This window comes from Alligator mississippiensis, chromosome 16 (assembly GCF_030867095.1).
Source record: "Alligator mississippiensis isolate rAllMis1 chromosome 16, rAllMis1, whole genome shotgun sequence".
Taxonomy (NCBI): Eukaryota; Metazoa; Chordata; order Crocodylia; family Alligatoridae; genus Alligator; species Alligator mississippiensis.
Window position 1 is genome coordinate 24,478,147 of NC_081839.1, and position 17,623 is coordinate 24,495,769.

The 17,623-nt window shown below is 47.9% G+C and overlaps 1 protein-coding gene across 7 annotated transcripts in view; it reads right to left on the reverse strand.

Annotated features, from left to right (window-relative positions):
• Nucleotides 1-386: 386 nt before the first annotated feature.
• The window catches only part of ARHGAP32 (Rho GTPase activating protein 32), a 470,146-nt gene continuing 452,909 nt past the window's right edge, over nucleotides 387-17,623 (reverse strand). For all 7 annotated transcript variants that reach the window (XM_059719723.1, XM_059719722.1, XM_059719720.1 and 4 more), the window contains 6 exons: nucleotides 15,241-15,442; nucleotides 14,441-14,586; nucleotides 13,088-13,162; nucleotides 10,586-11,458; nucleotides 8,792-9,741; nucleotides 387-7,551 (listed from right to left, as the gene is read on the reverse strand). In XM_059719723.1, coding sequence (XP_059575706.1) covers nucleotides 5,284-7,551; nucleotides 8,792-9,741; nucleotides 10,586-11,458; nucleotides 13,088-13,162; nucleotides 14,441-14,586; nucleotides 15,241-15,442 — 4,514 coding nt within the window. In that variant the 3' untranslated portion in view covers nucleotides 387-5,283. The remainder of the gene's footprint in view (nucleotides 7,552-8,791; nucleotides 9,742-10,585; nucleotides 11,459-13,087; nucleotides 13,163-14,440; nucleotides 14,587-15,240; nucleotides 15,443-17,623) is intronic.

Consider the following 17,623-nt stretch of genomic DNA (forward strand, 5'->3'; position numbering starts at 1 on the left):
TGCACCAGCAGGGGTTTTGCACACTAAGGAAAAGCATGCTTCAGGGGGAAGGGATGGGACAGACAGCAGCGTGTGCACTTGCTGAGAAGACTGTGAAAGCAGTGAAATAATTACTTTATCATGCTATTGGCAAAGATGACTGAACACCAAAGGGCTGATGCACTATTTAACACACCAGCAGTGGTAGGGCCTGGGAGCTCCAGTCTTTGACCAAGACTCCACTGTGCTCGGTGCTGTACAACACTGGAACAAAAAGCTTGGTCGGGCACCCTCTTCTTCCCCAACCTGCTTTAATCAGTGACTTCAGTTCAACCCTTAGGAGTCAGATCTGTTGCCTGGCCTTTTCCTAGTGCAGCAATCCTAGGTGAGAAGAAAGGGAGACTAGGAAAGCCAAGGATGATTTATTTTTGTTTTCTTTTCAGAACAGTTATGCCACAGGCGTAGCTGAACAGATAAGCACTGGGATGGACCAAAGGCCAGTGGTTCACAGGAGCCTTGGCACACGCACAGTCTTCACCCCCCTCATCGTCTGAGGTATCTGGCCCCCAAGAGTGCGTGGCTCCTAAGCTAGCGTTTCCATGTCCTGTGTCCTTCTTCTAGGTTATTGTTAATTAACAAGGCAGAGGCACAAACACACGTGAACGCAAAGGAGTAGGTTTTACCCTGGCTTGATTAATGCGGTTGAGTTGTACATCTGAGTGTGAGCTCAGCGGGACTGTTGCTTTTTGTTTAATACCACAAGACACCTCAGTCTGGATCATTGCATTACAGTACAAATAAAAAACAGAAACAAAACCACATCCGCATCGTACACGGTGGGAAGAAAATGAGAATCTAAATATTTACAGAGAAGGTTGGTGGGAAACCACAAAAATATTTACATAAAAATACATGAGCTTGTCGGCATATACATTTTACACCAATTCACAAAAAAAAAAAAAAAAAAAATGAACACAAAAATAAGACACTATATAAATTAAAGTGAAGGGAACTCTGAAGGTAACCCAAGGCTTTCTGGGTGCTTCGCTCATGCGGCTCCAGGCAAGAAAAATCATGTTTTCTATAGCAGGGAAGTGAACTGCAAGACAACCCTTTCTTGTCCTTTTGTTTTGCACTAAAACTGTACAATGCAAGATTTCTCACGCACAATGGGGTTACTGGGCACATATGTTTAAACTATGCCATGCCTTTCGCGTCAGACTTCTGTAGCACAAGGGTCTGGAAAAAAGTCACATGCCTAAGCCACCTTTTTTGTGTGTTTGTGTGCGTGTCTGTGCGTTTAAACAAGAAAAGTCAAAACCACAATTTTGCATCCTCTGACATGTAACACGCTGCTTCAGTCAATGCTTTGTCAAGAGACTGATGGGACGGATGGCAGGGAACTCACAAGGGGCTCTCCTTTCCGTAGGTGAAGGGGAACAATACATTTTCAAGTTGGTTTTGGTTTTGTGTAGCAATTAGCTACGGCTGTGCAATCCTCACTGGCCTCCTCCCAACTGATAAGCGTAAACCCATTACCTCTGTAAAGACATAGGCACAAAGTATTTTCCTGTCATATATGCATATACATTTTAACCTGATCAGACTTTTTTTTTTTTCTTAAAAAAAATGAAAGTTGAAACTAAAAGAGACTCTACAGGGCCCATCTTGACATCTATCCCCATGGGGCAAGATTGCTTTCTGGGCCAAATGCTGCTCCAAAGTTGGGGGTACAAACCCAGAGCAGAATTGGGCCCTACCTCTTATGTGAGGTAGAGAGAATTTCAGCTGAAAAATGCAGCAAGTGGGAACTAAAATGCAGGCAGTAAATAACCCATGTATTGGAGACCTTTTATGTCAGTCCTGGAGCTGCTCGTGTCCCCTTGCTGGAGATGTGGTCAGACAATAGGGCTCCTACAGCTGAGCAGATTGGCGCTTGTTGATGCACTGTCTTCCTCACTGTTCCTCCCTAGCAGAGGTCTCCCTCCAAGTCCCATTTGCTGACAGAAAGCAGAGCTTTCTCCTGTGTGCCCTACCGTATGCCATACCCAGTTCCTGCCTAGCCCAGGGCTAGATGGGACCTTTTAGAAAACAATGGGGATGAGCGGTAGCCAGCTAAACTATTTCCCCCCTTCAGCTGCCCGCACAGGACTCCTATTTCCCTGAATACTGGGAATTTTTCCAGGTCTGGCAGGGCAGACACCAAGTACCTTGATCTTTAATCAACGGGGAAGGGGACCCATTTCCTAAGGGGCATCAAGATCCAACACTAACCACAGGTCCAGAGCAGAACTGCATAGTTCACTATATGGCTTTCTTGTGGGGCTGGGGTGCAGGGTTTAAGAATGGCTTGAGCAGCTGGTCGTCCTTTCAAGGAAGGGGGCTTGGTCCAGGCTTCCTGAGCCTATTGCTTCAGGGGTCTTCACCCAATGCTGAACACAGGCAGGGCTAGCAGACCTCTGCTCACATGCTGTTATGGCTGGGAAGAAGAAATGGAAGCAGCTAAATAACTAAGATCTCTGGACCAGGACAGAGCGCTTTCTGGTCTCCACAGGGCTTGTTTCCATTTCTGTGAGCAACACTTTATGAGTGAAGTGTATCCTAGCCAGTAGGGCAGCTGCACATTGTATGGCCTGAGGCCTGCAAAGTGCTAGGAGCCCTCGATACCCACTGAAGTCAATGGTGGTAGAGAGTGATCAGCACCAGGCACATGTTGGGCCTCTCTCAAGTGCAGAGGTTAGTGCTGTGAACTGCTAAGCAGGCTCAAAATCCCTGGCCCTGTCTCTTGTTGCTGTTGTTCGTAAGTCAGGGAAATGGTCTGGAGCTTTATACACTACGGGAGAAGACTGGCTTCAAGTCACGTGATGACTGCAGGCAAATTGAGAGGCATTTACAGAACTAGAGGGAGCTCAGTGGGGCTCTCTCACCAGGGGACAGTCCTGGTCATATAAGGCTAATACCAAGAGGTTAGGAGGGAGAATTAAGGCTTTCATGGAGAGAGGTTTGACCTGCAGCCCTCATTACCTGAATCCCAAAGAGCCTGAACCAAATGCATTTGTTCTTGCCTCAACTCCAGAACAAGGGAGGCTGAACGTAAAGCAGCAGCCAGATGGCAGCTGTGGGGAATGGTAATGTTAGCCCTCATCCACCAACATCTTTAAAATATAAGTATACCTCTACAGAGCCTGTGTACGATATAGGCAAACTCCATCAGAAAAGTTGGAAGAGGGGTTCAGCCTTTACTAGCTAGTAGCACAGACCAGGTGGTCCACAACCAACATAGTCCATGCCTCCATCTAAAGACCCTTTCCATGCTTTTTCCTTTTAGCAGCCCCCTCCCCCCTGCCCACCCTCAAATCCCACTTCTTGAGTTACTCACAGGGTGAATGGGATCATGGTAACCTGGATCACAGTGTTCGTTGTTTCCTCACCAGATTTATTTCCATAACACTTAAGAACAACTCTATGTATGAAAAAAACAATCTTTAAAACAATGCATCACACAACAAAATAGGACTAACAAGGTCCCATTAATGAAACAGGCCCAAACAAGGCAACAAGATTAAAAGGAAACAAATGGCTAATGACTGGTTAGCTACTAGCCATGGGGTGTTCCTCTGAGATGTGGTAAGTTCTTATTACTTCTTAAAAGCCGAAAATAGCAATGAACTCTTTTGTCTAAAGATCCAGTGTGAGCTATGCACCAGCTGTGGGACCTTTAAGAAAACCTATGGGTGGGTTTTCTTAAAAAGGACACAACACCTTGGAGGTCCAAAGTAAGTAGTGCCATTTTTGACCAAGCAGAACAAGGAAAGGCCCCGCTGTCATAGCACGTTAAAACTCCTACAATTCAGGTGCTGCTAGAAAGCCCTGGTTAACACAATGCGTGTGTCTTAGATGGGGGGTTGCAGCGACTTTTGAGTCTTGGGAATTCAAGCGGCTGCAGATCAGACATTGCTTCTTTTACAACACAGAAAGCTCTTTAAATACACAGGGCAACATTGCTGGAGTGTTTTATAGAGGTGTACTGGCCCTTTAGTCCCCACTGATGGCCTGGATACTGGTGTGAACTACACTTGCAACAACAGAGGCAATACTATTTCACAGTGCACAGATAGCGTGTAACTACTCTGTACTTGCAGCAACTTCACAGGGGTTCCCTTGGTAATGCAGTACTATAGATATGGAAGGCCATATCCCAGAGTCAGTGGGAGTCTTCCCTGAACTAGGGACTGTGGGATTTGGCCCAGAGCAAATACCTGGTCATGCAGCTAACTTGGTGCTTATATAGTCATTCCCAGCTGGTAACCTGTGCTCTACTTTACAAGCTGGACATAATCCTATGGTGACATTGTAAAGGGATGGCATTATATGGCCAGCCACCCCTTGGAATTAAATAGTCTGGACCTTAGTCTATCAGTAAAGAGGAATCGTGAAATTCATGTGTTGTTCTCAAGGGCTGGGTGTGGCGGTGGGTGTGAGTTTTTCCTTTCAATGTTAGAAACACAGACCTGCCTCCCCCCAGCTACCAAAGCTGGTCTCCATTGTCAATAGGGAGATTAACATGGATACTTGAGTTCCTGCAGAAATCCTTTCTGTGGTCAGAAGCAGCTTGTCAAGTGAGTCTTTAAACGCCCTCCCCTGTATCCTACAATAGCACTTGCCTTCATCTGGGACCGATCCCACTTGCTGAAGTCAGCGGAGAGACTCCTGTTTGCTTCCAAATGCTGGGATTAAGCCCACTAGAGCATCAGGAATCGTCTGCAAGGGAACAAGCTGCTCTTTCCCCACAGCTTTTAGCACACGACTGATTTGCTGCTTCACCTGACAGGGGTCAGGACAGAGGCCGCCCCAGCATGCATCATTCAAACTACTCCTCTGAGGCCAGCAGCTGGGAACGTGACCTCATTTGTTCCAGATTTACCAGAATTGCTGCATACACCAGCACCTCATGCACCAGATGATGGCGGGGGTAGCGAGAGTGCTATGGCAGCCAAGTAACGTCAGACCAGGGGAGGAAAAACCCTTGGCCCCTTCCCCACCATGCCTCAGGTCTGCCCTCGTGACTGGGTTGTCTCTTTACATGCCAGCAGCCTGCAGGATCATGCCAACCTCTCAAACTACATGGAAAAAGCTGTACCTCTACTACATAAAAACAGTTAGTGATGGGCTGGGGGCAGGGTTTGCTTTTGCTCATTGGGGCAGGGTTGGGTTTTTTTGTGTTTTTTTTTTTTGTCACTGAAAAAATAGAACAGTCCACTGTCCAGCAGAGGCTGCTAAGACTCTATCCCTCCTTCCCCCAGCTCACTCGGCATGCACCTCTGTCTCGGGCCTCTGCAGACATAGATCTGTGGGGAGGAAGGCCCCCTGGCCCAAGGCTGTGGCATAAGTCCGACTGTGCGAATGGGGAAAGCTGGGGGGTGCAAAGCCCCCTCCTCCGACATAGCCCCCTCTTTGGTGCTGAGGCATGTTATGGTAATCCTCCAGGTTATCGTACTGGGACACCACTGTCATAGTGCTTTGGCGTTTGCCAAGGGTTTGGTATGGGTAGAGGAGGGCAGGGTCCCTCTCTATACTCTCTGGGTGCTGCATTCGGAGGCTGTGGCTCCGCTCTGGCTTGGGGGGTGGCGCCACGGGGGGGGCATGGTGCTCTTCCTCTTTATAGCAGTCTCTGGGGTGTTTCTCCATAGGAGCGGTCTGCCTGGCTCGAGGCCTTTCCAAATCTGGTCTGTCCTCTGCACCCCTCATCTCCTTGTGGTTCAGCCTCAGGGTCTCCTGGCTAGATGTGATGTACTTCCCACCTGAGTGCTGGTAGCTCAAGGGCTCAGAGCAGGGCTCCTGCCCACCCTTTGGCCGGTAGTCCGGATAAGGAGGGCCGTTTTTGGATTCTGAGGTCTGCCTATGGCTTGCTTCCTGCTGCAGGTGCGTCCTGTGCTCGTTGGCGCTGCAGCCCGTCTCATGCAACTTTCTGCTCCTAATGCTGCTCTGCTTCTGAGGAAGGGAAGGCTTCTCCACCTGCCCGTTCCCATAGGCCCCATGGTAGTGAGCTCGGTCAGGCTCTGGCTCCACATGCTGCACGTAGTAGCGCTCCTCCCCGTCGGGGGTGGCTGCCTTGGCTGGGTACCTCCCTTCTTTCCCTTCAGCCACAGTCAGGAGACCAGTTTTCCCAGGATCTGATTTGCTGCGCAGGTGGATGACGTCCAGCCCCCCCAGTTCCTCTGGCAGCAGTGGGCCCACATTGTCATACTGGGACATCACCGGCCCTTTCACTTTCTGACGCGTGCGGCTCTCGCGGCGAATGGACTGCATGCGGTATTTCTCCATGTCCTCCAGGTCCCACGACATGTACACGTGCTTGATGTCTGGGGCAGGGGGCACATCTCTGCTAATAAAGCTGTGCTCTTTCCCTGCCAGGTGGCCGATGAGGCCGCCCCGAGGGTAGGCAGGCAGGCCGGGATTACGGTACAGAGTCTTGCTCTGAAGCCTGGAGGTGTACGAGGCAAAGTCTCGGCTAGGAAGGGGGTGGAACTGCCTGAGTCGCATGGTGCTGTAAGGGTCCAGGTCGTAGAAGCTCCCGTCTGCTGCAGTGTAGTAGGGGGAGCCAGAAGAGCTTGAATAAGGGCTATACCTGTAATGCACGCGCCCATTCTCAAAGTATGGCTGCAGCTGAGTGACATGATAATCCGAGTGGGGCTGGTATGGCTTGTACTGATAGAGGGGCCGTGGACAATACGCTGCCTCGTCATCAGGTGGCACCTCTGTCCGTGAAATGGGCACGGAGCGGATAGTGGCAGTGGAGGCAGACGGGGTAGGGACGTGCAGCGATTGCACCCTCCTGATAGTGGGGTAGGGAGGAGCCTCCTCAGTGTAGCTGGTGCTATGCATGGTGGTAGGGCTCATGGAGGACATGAATTCAGCCCGGCTCCGAGGCTTGGAGTGAAGGGCTGAGGTGCTCTTCCCTTGAGTGGCATAGGTGTTATACCGGGGGCCCATGGATGTAGGGGTTTCTGACCTAGAGGCATAGGCTTGGTGCTGGTCGGACTTGCTGTGGTATGAGACATGTGGTGGGACGCTCTCAGGTCTGTACTGGTGGATGGAAGCTGGCTTGTGGTGCAGGTAGTTCTCGGGGGCGGGGGGCTCGGGGGCACTCTCTGACTTGGAATGGGCGAGATACAGAGACTGCAGAGAGGCATGCTTGGGTGGGGGAGGCGGTGGCAAGGCATCCTCCACAGAGGAAGGCAGCATGGAGGAAACCAGGAAGGAATGGTAGTTGGAGTTGTTGACAGCATCAGCGCTGTTGGAGTGCATGGCTGCAGCAATTTTACTCTCCAGCGTTCTCACAGGTGGAACTGGGGGTGTGAAGCCATAGGAGGAGTGACCAGGGACTGATTCAGACCGAAGGTGCAAAGCAGGAGCCCTTGTGTTCTCCCGAGACTTTTCTAAGTGGGCCTGGTAGGACACGGGAGTGGACGAGGTACACCGGGGAGCGCAGCTGCTTTCGGTGACGAAAATGGGAGCAGGCTCAGCTACTCGAGGCTCAGGCGGCTTTTCTGGAGCTAGTGCTCCACGTACCTGGTAGGGAAACATCATAGGCAGATGTCAGCAGCAAGCAACAGCAGTACATACTCTGCACCTGTAGGCCTGGCTCTGTGCAAACTCCCTTGCCTACAATACAGCCCAAGTCTCGTAATAAACTGCACAGCATTGTCTTGAAATAAAGAGAGTGTGTGAATGCAAATCTATGTCTGTCTTGATAACTGAAACAAATGCTGCCTTTTGGAGAGACTGAAGTGAACTTTGGGACCAACTGAAATTTGCACCATTTCCCCAGGCTCAGAGGGCTGGTAAATGTTACAATCATGAGAACAGAAAGAAAACAACAAACTGGAGAGATGGTAGTTGTCAGTAGATTACAACTTTTATATAACCTGGCACTTAGAAACCACAGAGCCTGGAGCACTTGATGGGTGTTTTGGTTTTTTTTTTATACATAGTAGTAGAGTTACTTTTAGCAGAAATGCACTTTGATTTTACATTTGTGCAGCTCTGAGCATGGATTAATGAATGCATAATCCATCATGGCATCACACTAACAACTTCCTCTGAATTGATACTATCCCTCAATGTCTAATACAATCAGACTGTAGGGGGGTGTCAACATAGTTAATCTTTCAGTGTGGTTTAGTTGGCAGCAGGTAGAAACCAGGATATTATATAAACCCAAATCCTACACCAGGAATTAGGGAACTGCTCACTAAAAGTGCAAGGTGCCCACTTCTGATAGAAGCTTTGAGAGCTCTAAATCAGCATTCCCAGTATCAGTCATCCCACAGTTGTTTCTAAGACACCAAAGAGATGTTTCTGAATTCAAACCCGTCTCTAATTTCCCAGTAGCACAGTTAAGTAGCGCATTTCCCTACAGTCGCCATGTTACAAGAACCAAATCTGTCTCTTAAAAACACTCTGTGTTATTTTAGGATCTAAGAGCAATGGGGTGGCATCCTATTAATCTAGGGAACTTTCACGCTCGTGTCAAAGGAAAAGCATGGTAGGTTTTTGCAAAGTTATAAGTGAACACAGTAGGAAATTCTGTGTGCACATGCCTGTGTGTTATATATTCATGTACTTGCAGTTCCTTGTAATTTGTGGAACCCACCTGTACTCCCTGTCTTTTGGAGCAGAAAGTGCGTGCTTCCCTTGCTGCTCTCTGGTCTAGACTACCTCCCTCAGCTTTTCCCTCTGACGCTATAGTTTTATCTGTGCACGGTATGTATAAATATACTAGGTGCTGGGTGTATGAGCCCCCACTTACATGGTTGGAACTACTTGGTCCTTTAGTGGTTGCTGCTGGAACTTGTCCCATTGCCGGCTGGTGGTCTCCTGGCCTCTGAGATAAAACTGCTTGGCTGGTTGTTAGAGTGCGCTGAGTCGTGGTGACAATGATGTCTGCCTGCGTGGTGGGTTCAACACCAGCAAGCTGACCAGCTGTTCCATGACCTGCTGTGGTTGCTGGGGTCTGGATAGTTGTAACATATGTCACTGTAGCCATGGTGATATTCTCTCCAGTTACAGAAGAAAGCTGAAATCTGTCTTCAGCTGTGCAGCTCGGGATGTGGTTTTTGTCCACAGGTATGCAGGTACGTAGATGGGACTTGTCTGTAGGCACATCTGTTGCAGATGGTTCCTGGTCAAGTAGTATACCTAAATGGGGGTGAACCTGGTCCCGATCCCTGAGCTGGGAGGGGAAGTGATCCTTGTCCCCCATTACAGTATGGAAGGTGGAGTGGTCCCGTTCTGTGTCTTTGCCACTAGGTGCATCCCCAGGCATGCTGGTATGGAGGTGCGAGTGCTGGTCTTGGTTTCCAGATGTGCCTAAATGCAAATGGTTGTGATCCCCAGGTGTGCCGCTACTGTGGAGATCCTTGTCTACCGGTGCCCCATTCTGGAAGCGATCTCCGGATGCACCAGTCTGGAAGTGGAGCCTGTTCTCAGCCACACCAGCGTAAAGATGCAGCTTGTCGGGGGCAGCACCAGCACAGAGGTGGAGCTTTTCTAGAGCTGTGCCAGTTTCAGTCTCTCCATAATTTGCACAGTCAGAATGAGCCTCCCCTGGCTTCTTCTGGGATTGAGCAGAAGCCTGCTGTGCAGACTCGACTAATGCTAGGGCTAGCATACGCGCTGCATTTTTTGGAGGAGGAGGAGGGATCAGAGACACAGAACTGACAGGAACAGGATCCTGAGGGGAGTCGAGGGCAACTGCTCCTGAAATGGGAGAGAAAATTCAGAGAGAGAGAGGGAGGAGGGGCAAGGAAGGAATGGGGCAGGGGAGAGGTGGAGAGAGAGAGAGATGAATCCCAGCAAGGACAGCAGCCGTTAACCATCACTATAAAAACATATGCTTTCCACACTTCGTAGCACATGAATGAGTTAAGTAAAAACACTATGAACAAGGACACATGGACATTTGGAGCAGTTTCCAAAGGAGAGCTGCTGATTGTGGAGCACGCACCAGCTCTTGTGTCCCAACATCTGTATGGACAAGTAGGGAGTGAACTGCTCCAACTTTAACCCCTCAATGAAGCAGCATTAAAGTTAGAGCTATTTTGCTATATTTGAAATATTCCCAGCTTGTCCACATGTAACTGTTAGAACTTGACAGCTGCTGAGCAGTTCTGAGCCCCCCCAGCCCCCTTGAAAATGGCTCCAAATGCACATGTATCTGTATCTGTAATCTTCTATTGCACATAGAAATGCTGCAAGAAAACAAGATCATCTAAAGCATTCTCTTATATTTTAACAGTTAGGAAGCAGGTATTGCAGAGAACATGACCCTTATACTTTTTGCCCCAAATGCTTGTGGTTTAAAGGCATCTTGGGCCTAGGCCTACGGCATTTCCTTGCAAAATCTTTAAGTCGTATTCAAGAGCTGTGTGATACAGGGAAAGCCAGAAAGATTTCTAGTAAGAACTTCCTAATTTGCACCACCCTGAAGAGGGCCTAGAGCCAAAATTTGGCAGGTGGTCCCCGCTCCTAAAAGGCAGGCAAAGAGGTCTGAGAGCAAGTCCTGCTGGAACATGAAGAAAGAAATGAGGAGAGTGCACTGTACCTGGCTGAGTGTGTCCTGAGGGTGCAGTCTTATTCTGACTGACTGGCATCGGTTTTGCCCCTTCATCTGGCAACTCCGGTTTACCGGCAGCCACTTGGGTGCGGACCTCTGGATGGCATCCTTCATTTGCTCCCATCTCGCAGGCTTTCAGTGGCAAGGATATCTGGGTCGGAGACCTGTTGGTGGCTTCATTGATGCTGATCCCCTTGCTCCAGTTTGGAGAAGTGGTGTTCCCTGCTGTGTGGGGCACCCCTCCAATCACTTCTGACACCCGGCTGGGCAGTGTAAATGACACTGGCTCTGATATAGTCAGCGGTGGAGACTTGAGTGGCTTTCGCCCCAGTTTAGGTGAGAAGGCATGGACAACTTTCTCAGAGAATGAGAGAGGCTTACAGGCCTTCTCCTCGGTTGGGCTCATGTCCAGCGTGAAGAAGGGGCTCATCTTCTCTTGGAGTGGGGAGACTGGTTCAGAGCTTGTGGCACTGCCAGGGGTCTGAGACTGACTGCCAGACTCCAAATCCCTCTTCCCTGCGCTTGGCTTGTCCTTGCTGATGCCCACCGACTCCAGCATGGAAGTACTGCTATCCAGGCACTCGGACTCTGCCTGGGGTGGGCTACACTGAAAAGACATGGGGTCAAAATCCAGGCTGGCTACTCCAATCTCTGGTGGGCTCAGGTCAACATCTTCAGCAGATCGAGGAGAGATGAGGGCAGGAACATGAATCAGTCCCTCATCCCCATCACTCTCATCATGGGGCAAATTATCATAGGAATTGCAGCGGTTCATGTTTCCCAGGAGTTCCCCGTTAAAGGAAGCGGACAATGCATCACTGCTGGATCGGGGTCTTCTGGGCCGGAACAGCTTGGATTCACCTAGCCATAAATAGGTACAGAAGCATTAACAGCACTAGATAAAAGTGCAAGAGACAGCTACTTACTAGCTAGTTCTGTTGAACTATTTTAAAACAATGGGCAGAGTAATAGAAATAGTAGTAATAAACCAGTTAAGTTCACTCAGCGCCTCTTTTCCTTTAGCACTTGATTTGAATGCATCAACATTAAACTAAGTCCTGTTTCTGGATTAAGCTGTTTTTAAGCAGTTTATTCCGAAATGAGCTAATTGCAAATGTGCCCAAGTCCCAGCATGGTTTAGACCAGAAAAATAATACTTCTTTGGATAATTCCCTCTCCTCCCAGTGCCCCTTTTAGGCACAGGAAGCGGGAAGAGGCCGAGGAAGTGAATGTTAGCACGTGCAGATCTGATCAGAAATGCTGGTTAAGAGAAAACAGGATGTGTTTATTTCATTTTATTTGAGATCTGAGGAGTTAAAAAAAGATCTCTGAAGTGCACTGGCCTGGTATCCAGACAGCAGCAGCAAGCAATTGTAATCCATTACTCCTTTATCAGTTGCTTAAAAAGCATCACGGCTCTTAATTTTGGAGAACAGTTAAGGTTACACTGAGCTTTGCGTTTAATGCATGTGAACATATTTCACTGCCCAGACCCCTGCTTTTAGTCACTTGTTTCCTAACAGAAGAGATTTGGAGAGGTCACCCTGTTTTTCCTTCACTGAATGCTTTCACTCGATAGTGACGGGCAGCATTATAGAAACCCTTATGTTGTAATTCTTTTAAACTCAGTTTAATCCTATGCAATTTGTTCTCTATAAAGGCCAGAAAAGAATGCAACATGCAGACCTTACATGCAGAAACACGTGAAGTTGTTTCTTGTGTCTGTTTTATAGTCAGTCCATGCATCCTGGATGGTACATACTGCTTTTTTCCTCATTTTGAAAATGAAATCCAGTGAGTTTTTCCCTAGATTGTATAAAGTTACTTTACTCCCTTTGCTATTCCACCCTCTAAAATAACTGGGTTTTTTTTACATACAGCGTGTCTAAGGCTTTTCCCACATTTTTCTTATGTGTTTAAATTGCCTATAAAAAGTAACTCAGTCCAACCCATACCTGCTGAGCTTTGGTTTGCCTGCAATGGGTTTATTCTCATGCCTTTTAGTGTTGTACTGAAATCCAAGGAGAAAGCAACCTGGATTTAACATGATCTCTTGTCAGCTAGGTGTTCTAATTCATTATGCAGTTGTACTAGCTTCTTCACAAAGTGTATGACCAAAGCTTGGTTCCTTCACGCTATAAAGCAATGCCAACATCCACCAGTGATGGATGTCTGGCTACATCTGCATGGCTAAGTTGCCGATAGTTAGAACTATGCATGCAAAAAAGGAACAGGATATTGGAGAAATAATAATAATTAATAATTGCTGAAATATAATCAGAAAGGAATTAGCAGAACAGGGGGCAACCTGGGATGCCTGGGAATACTAGCTGTCTATAAAGAATTGTAGTGGAGAAGCCACAGAACTTATTTGTAGGAATTCCCATCTATGTTATCAAGTGCCAAGAATATTCATGGTCTCACACAGGTGTCCATGCTGCCTTGGTTTAATTACCCCACTCTCAGAAAACAACTGTATTTCCATCTTACCATCAACAGCATGCAAAGAAGTGAGAGACTCCTCACTTTTAGCCGAGCGGAGCGTTCCGCTATCTCCTCTTCCACCTGAAGAACCAAAATCGAGACTGAGAAGTCGTTCGCAGTCTGCCATGTGCTCCCAGAACGAGGACACAAATGGGCTCATGGCATCGGTACCATGCTCTTAATAACATTTGGCTTTCCTATCATCCTCGTCACAGAGAGAAGTGGTATCCAGCATCATGCTGCCACTGCCTCAGGCTACTGGGCAAGAGAACTTTATAAGCTCTCGGCACCTACTGAGATTAGTCTTTAGCATCTACATCCCACACAGAGAAAATGATACAAGAGATACGAACTGTCAGAAGGGCAGGCATGCGCTGAGGAGTACCCTAGCCACAGCTCCCTCCTAGCTGAAAAAAAACTAATAGCTCCAGGGATCTTTGGTGTAGATGAGTATCCTCACCTCTATCCCCTCTCCTCCAGCAGTCTCAGAGAGGCCCCCTTTACTTCCCTCCATCCAAAGGATGCCTCTGCCGTTATTATATGAATGTTATGGCTTCCTTGTGATGCTAGCCTGACACAAAACTGGTTTGTAGCAGAGAAGATCCCAGGCCATACATTTTAAGAGCTCTGAATAAGCATTAACTATAGGCTCAAGGCTTTGGGGAAGTTTGGTACTTTTGAGTCCACCTTGTCCTGACATTGGCCCAAGGTCATATTGGGACTTTTGTGCCTTGTCTCAAACTTCATTTTATATTAGGAAAAAAAAAAAAATCAATGTCACAGTCTCCAGGAAATCTGAGTTGGTCTTTTTTTGAAATATGTTAAGATGTAATTTAAGAGAATCTGGACAGAAATACTCACAAACCTCTCTCATGTAGTTCTTTTGCAAAAGATAGGAATATTCCTAAGATTGTAATATATGTAGAAAAATGCATGGTGTGTCTACAGGGAGAAGCTGACTGGCACTGCTCTACCATCCCTGTGTGGGCATTCATTGCGTACTTATGATACCCATTTCAACTTCAGCTTGTACCAGTAAAAGCTGAACCTGCAAACAGCATCCTAACTCAGCAGTGAAACTCTATAGGGGCAGAGTTATGAGGTACAGGTAAAACAGCAATGCCAGTACAGTTTCTTGGGTAGAAAAACCTTTGACAGTCAGCCCTGCATGTTGCTATTTTTGTAACGCAACAGCCCTGGATGGGGACTGAACCTGCAGCCCCTGGCTTTAAAAGCATGACTGTGCTGAAGAGCCCACATGGGACTGCTGAAAGGCCCGGACTTCAGTTCCTGGACTAAACGCTAGAGGGGGATAGAGCCATACTGCAAGTCCAGGTCAGGTTTTCGTGAGGGTCTCACCAGCCAGGGCGATGGCTTTCATCTCGGAGGGCTCACTTGGGTTGCGCTGCAGCTTGCGCTTGGACACAGAAGACGATTTGCCCAGGTTGAAGAAGGAGCGCCAGCTACCCACTGGGGACTTCTTCATCTTGTTGGGTGGTCTTTTTCTGGAGTGAGAGAATAGGGGGTGGAGGGAAGAAGGGTTTACATTCAGGGCACACTGCCAGTTGCTATATCCTAAATGCCAAGCCCAATTCCATCTGAGCCGGGTGCTGGAACGAGGCTTAGCACATCTGACATGTGCCTCTTTCAGCAGTGAAGGGCATTGGCACTCCCCTGCCTGGACAGGTGCAGCCTGGAGTTCATTAAACCTGACTGAGCTCCTGCCTAAAGGACTTGTTCTCTGCTTGCCTGCAGCAGAGCAATACACACGGCCTGAATAAGGGCCCTCTCCTACAGGCAACTGTCTGTCTGTGCACTTCAACTTATGGAACTAGGCTTTGTTTTAATCGTTTTGGACCTTTACAGAGGTAGGATTGTGGTTGGCACCTAATGACTTAGTGTGCACATATCCATACCTAACGCAAGGAGCTTGGCTTTATGGATTTAACTATGTCTTGAGTGGGGGGAAAAAATTGCACAGCCAGTTTACTGCAGATGAATTTACCTCTCAGACATCTATGGATGTCTTGCTACATTCTCACAAAGACAGAACAGCCTGATTCCCAATGGGAGTGGGAGCTTGGCTATGATCCTGTATACATTGTTCGTATAAGCAATGCCCTCTAAGGTCACATCCCTGTGAACTGAAACGCCTTTACCTTTCAGCTGGGAAGTCTATGACCGTGTGGAATTTCCCCTGCAGAGCTGCGGGGCCTTCTCCTACTTCGATGTATTTGCTGTCTGCCACAATAGGGGAGTTGATCTGGGCTTGCGTCCGTGCTTGGGCCTCCTCCAGCGTGAGCAGCTTGGTAGAGGGAGATGACACCAGCAGCGATTTGGGCCGCGATAAGGAGCTGTGACCTGCAAAGGAGAACCAGAGGCAAGGAAGAGGTTCAGGGAGGAGCAGCTGGAGGAAAAGCAAGACCCAGGGACTGGTGGTAGCACATTTTCCTGGGACCTTGTAATCCCAAGGACAACAAGAAAAGACCAACCCCCTGCTTCCAGCTGTGCTCTAGGGGTGCGTGTGAATGAGTATAAAAAGACACAAATAATTGCTTCGGCCTTAAATAATATAAAAGCAGAAGTCTAATCTGGTTCAATATAAAAAGCATATAGGGATTAAACATAACCGTTCTATTGCATATTTTTATTTAACCACCTCTGCACCCTAAACACAGGTTATCTGTAATTATCCTATGGGATGGCTCAAAACCCTACACTTGTCATTTCAGTAACTACCAGCTATAGTGGCCTGCATGCCTAGTCTATCATGCAATGAGGAATGGCTAATCTAGGCATTGCAACAGGAGCCACTTCTATTTAACTGTCATGATTGCCTGCTTTAATCAATACTAAAAGGCCTGTTGGTAGCGATGAAATGAAGAAGCCTGACTGTTTCTCTCTTCTTCTTTTTTTTGGAAGTTGTAAGCAAGCTGAACACTTCTTATATCACTGTTCCTTACAGATCTGTAGTTCTTAACTTGGGGTTGCAATAGTTGTGAACCCCACAAATCCCTCAGTTGTTCCAAGCCTGCAATTATCCAATATGTCCTTAAACAAGAGGATAGGCCTTTTGCTGCCCCTCAGCTGCTCTGGGGTAAATGTCTGTGTCCCCAGAATTACCCCATGATATGTGAATGCAGTGTATCCCTGAAAGAAACAGGACTAAGCTGACCTCTTTGGCTCTTACTTAACCTGGGGTAGTTACCAGCACACAAACAGCCTTAGGAAGATAGACCAGGACAGCTTAGCCTTGCAGGCTGAGTTTTGCTCTCACCCTGGTTGGCACCCACCCGTAGAAAAAAGGAAGTGGCTGAAAGTGATTATCCATAAAAATATTTAGATGTCTGTAAAATTTGCTGATGGATGGGAACCCTGCTCCCACCACTGCTGCCCACTGGGACCTTCAGGCGTTTCCAGACATGCTTTGGGTCTACCGAGTAGAGGGTCGGGCTTGGCACGTCCCCGTCCTTTGCTCAAGGTCCCTTCTCTTCCCTTTGCCCACCTTGTGGAGTGTGCACATCCCCTGCATGTTCCACTGCCCCATCCAGGCGTCTGTGGGAACAGCTTTGCAGCAGCAATGAGAAAGGGCAGATCAGGCTCTTGGCTGTAGCAGTAGGCCTGTATTTAATGATATTGGGATTTTTATTAAGTGTCTGGCTTCTGGGGCATAGGGGAGGGGACTGAAGTGCTCTTGTGCCCATGACCTACATAAATAACTTGTTTATTTTTGTACTTTGCACTCCCTTTACATTGTGGAAAAAATATCAGTAAAGCAAGTTTTTGTCTGTAAAAAATTTGAAGATTTTCAGTAAAATGTTTTTGGGTTGGGAATCCTGCCACCCTGGGATGAGAGAGAGACAGTTACTGAAGAGGAGCAGAGAGGCAGTAAATCCCTGCCCCCTGATAACTGTGGCCTGGACACTAATGACTCTGTCCACCAGGTTACAACTGGAAAACAATGGGGAAATCCTGCTGCAGATGAAACTTAGAGCAGAGTTTAAGTATCTAAACATGTGCACACAGCTGTTATAACCACCCCCTCCTCTGGAGTCTGAACTCTGAAATGCTAACAGGACAGTCCCCCGTAAGCGTCACTGATGTTGCTCAGCAAGAGGAATCAGTACTGGCAGTAACACAACCCTGGATAAATTGTGCACATGCCCGTGTCTGCAGTGGCCTTTGAGTCAAATGTAAATGCTTTTCTGTGCTGCCAACCATCCAGTCTAGTGCAAGGATTGTACCAAATTCCAGAAATCTTGTCCCAACCCAGGCTGATCTTCAGTGGCCACTCACACCATGTTAGAAATGGTCTCAGCTGGAGTTGTTTAAATCAAGTTCGGGAACCACGGTTGAGCTCACGTCAAAGGCCAATGGAGATCTTGCACCAATACATTTCCTTTTCCTTTGTGGCACAAGGCCACCTCTGTTCTCCCCAAAAACTCTGCTCTGTGACAATTTGGTTAGGGTGGGCCCAGCAGAGGATACACACCTTACCCTCTCTCTTTAGGTAACCTGAGCTGGATACATTCCTGAGGGAGG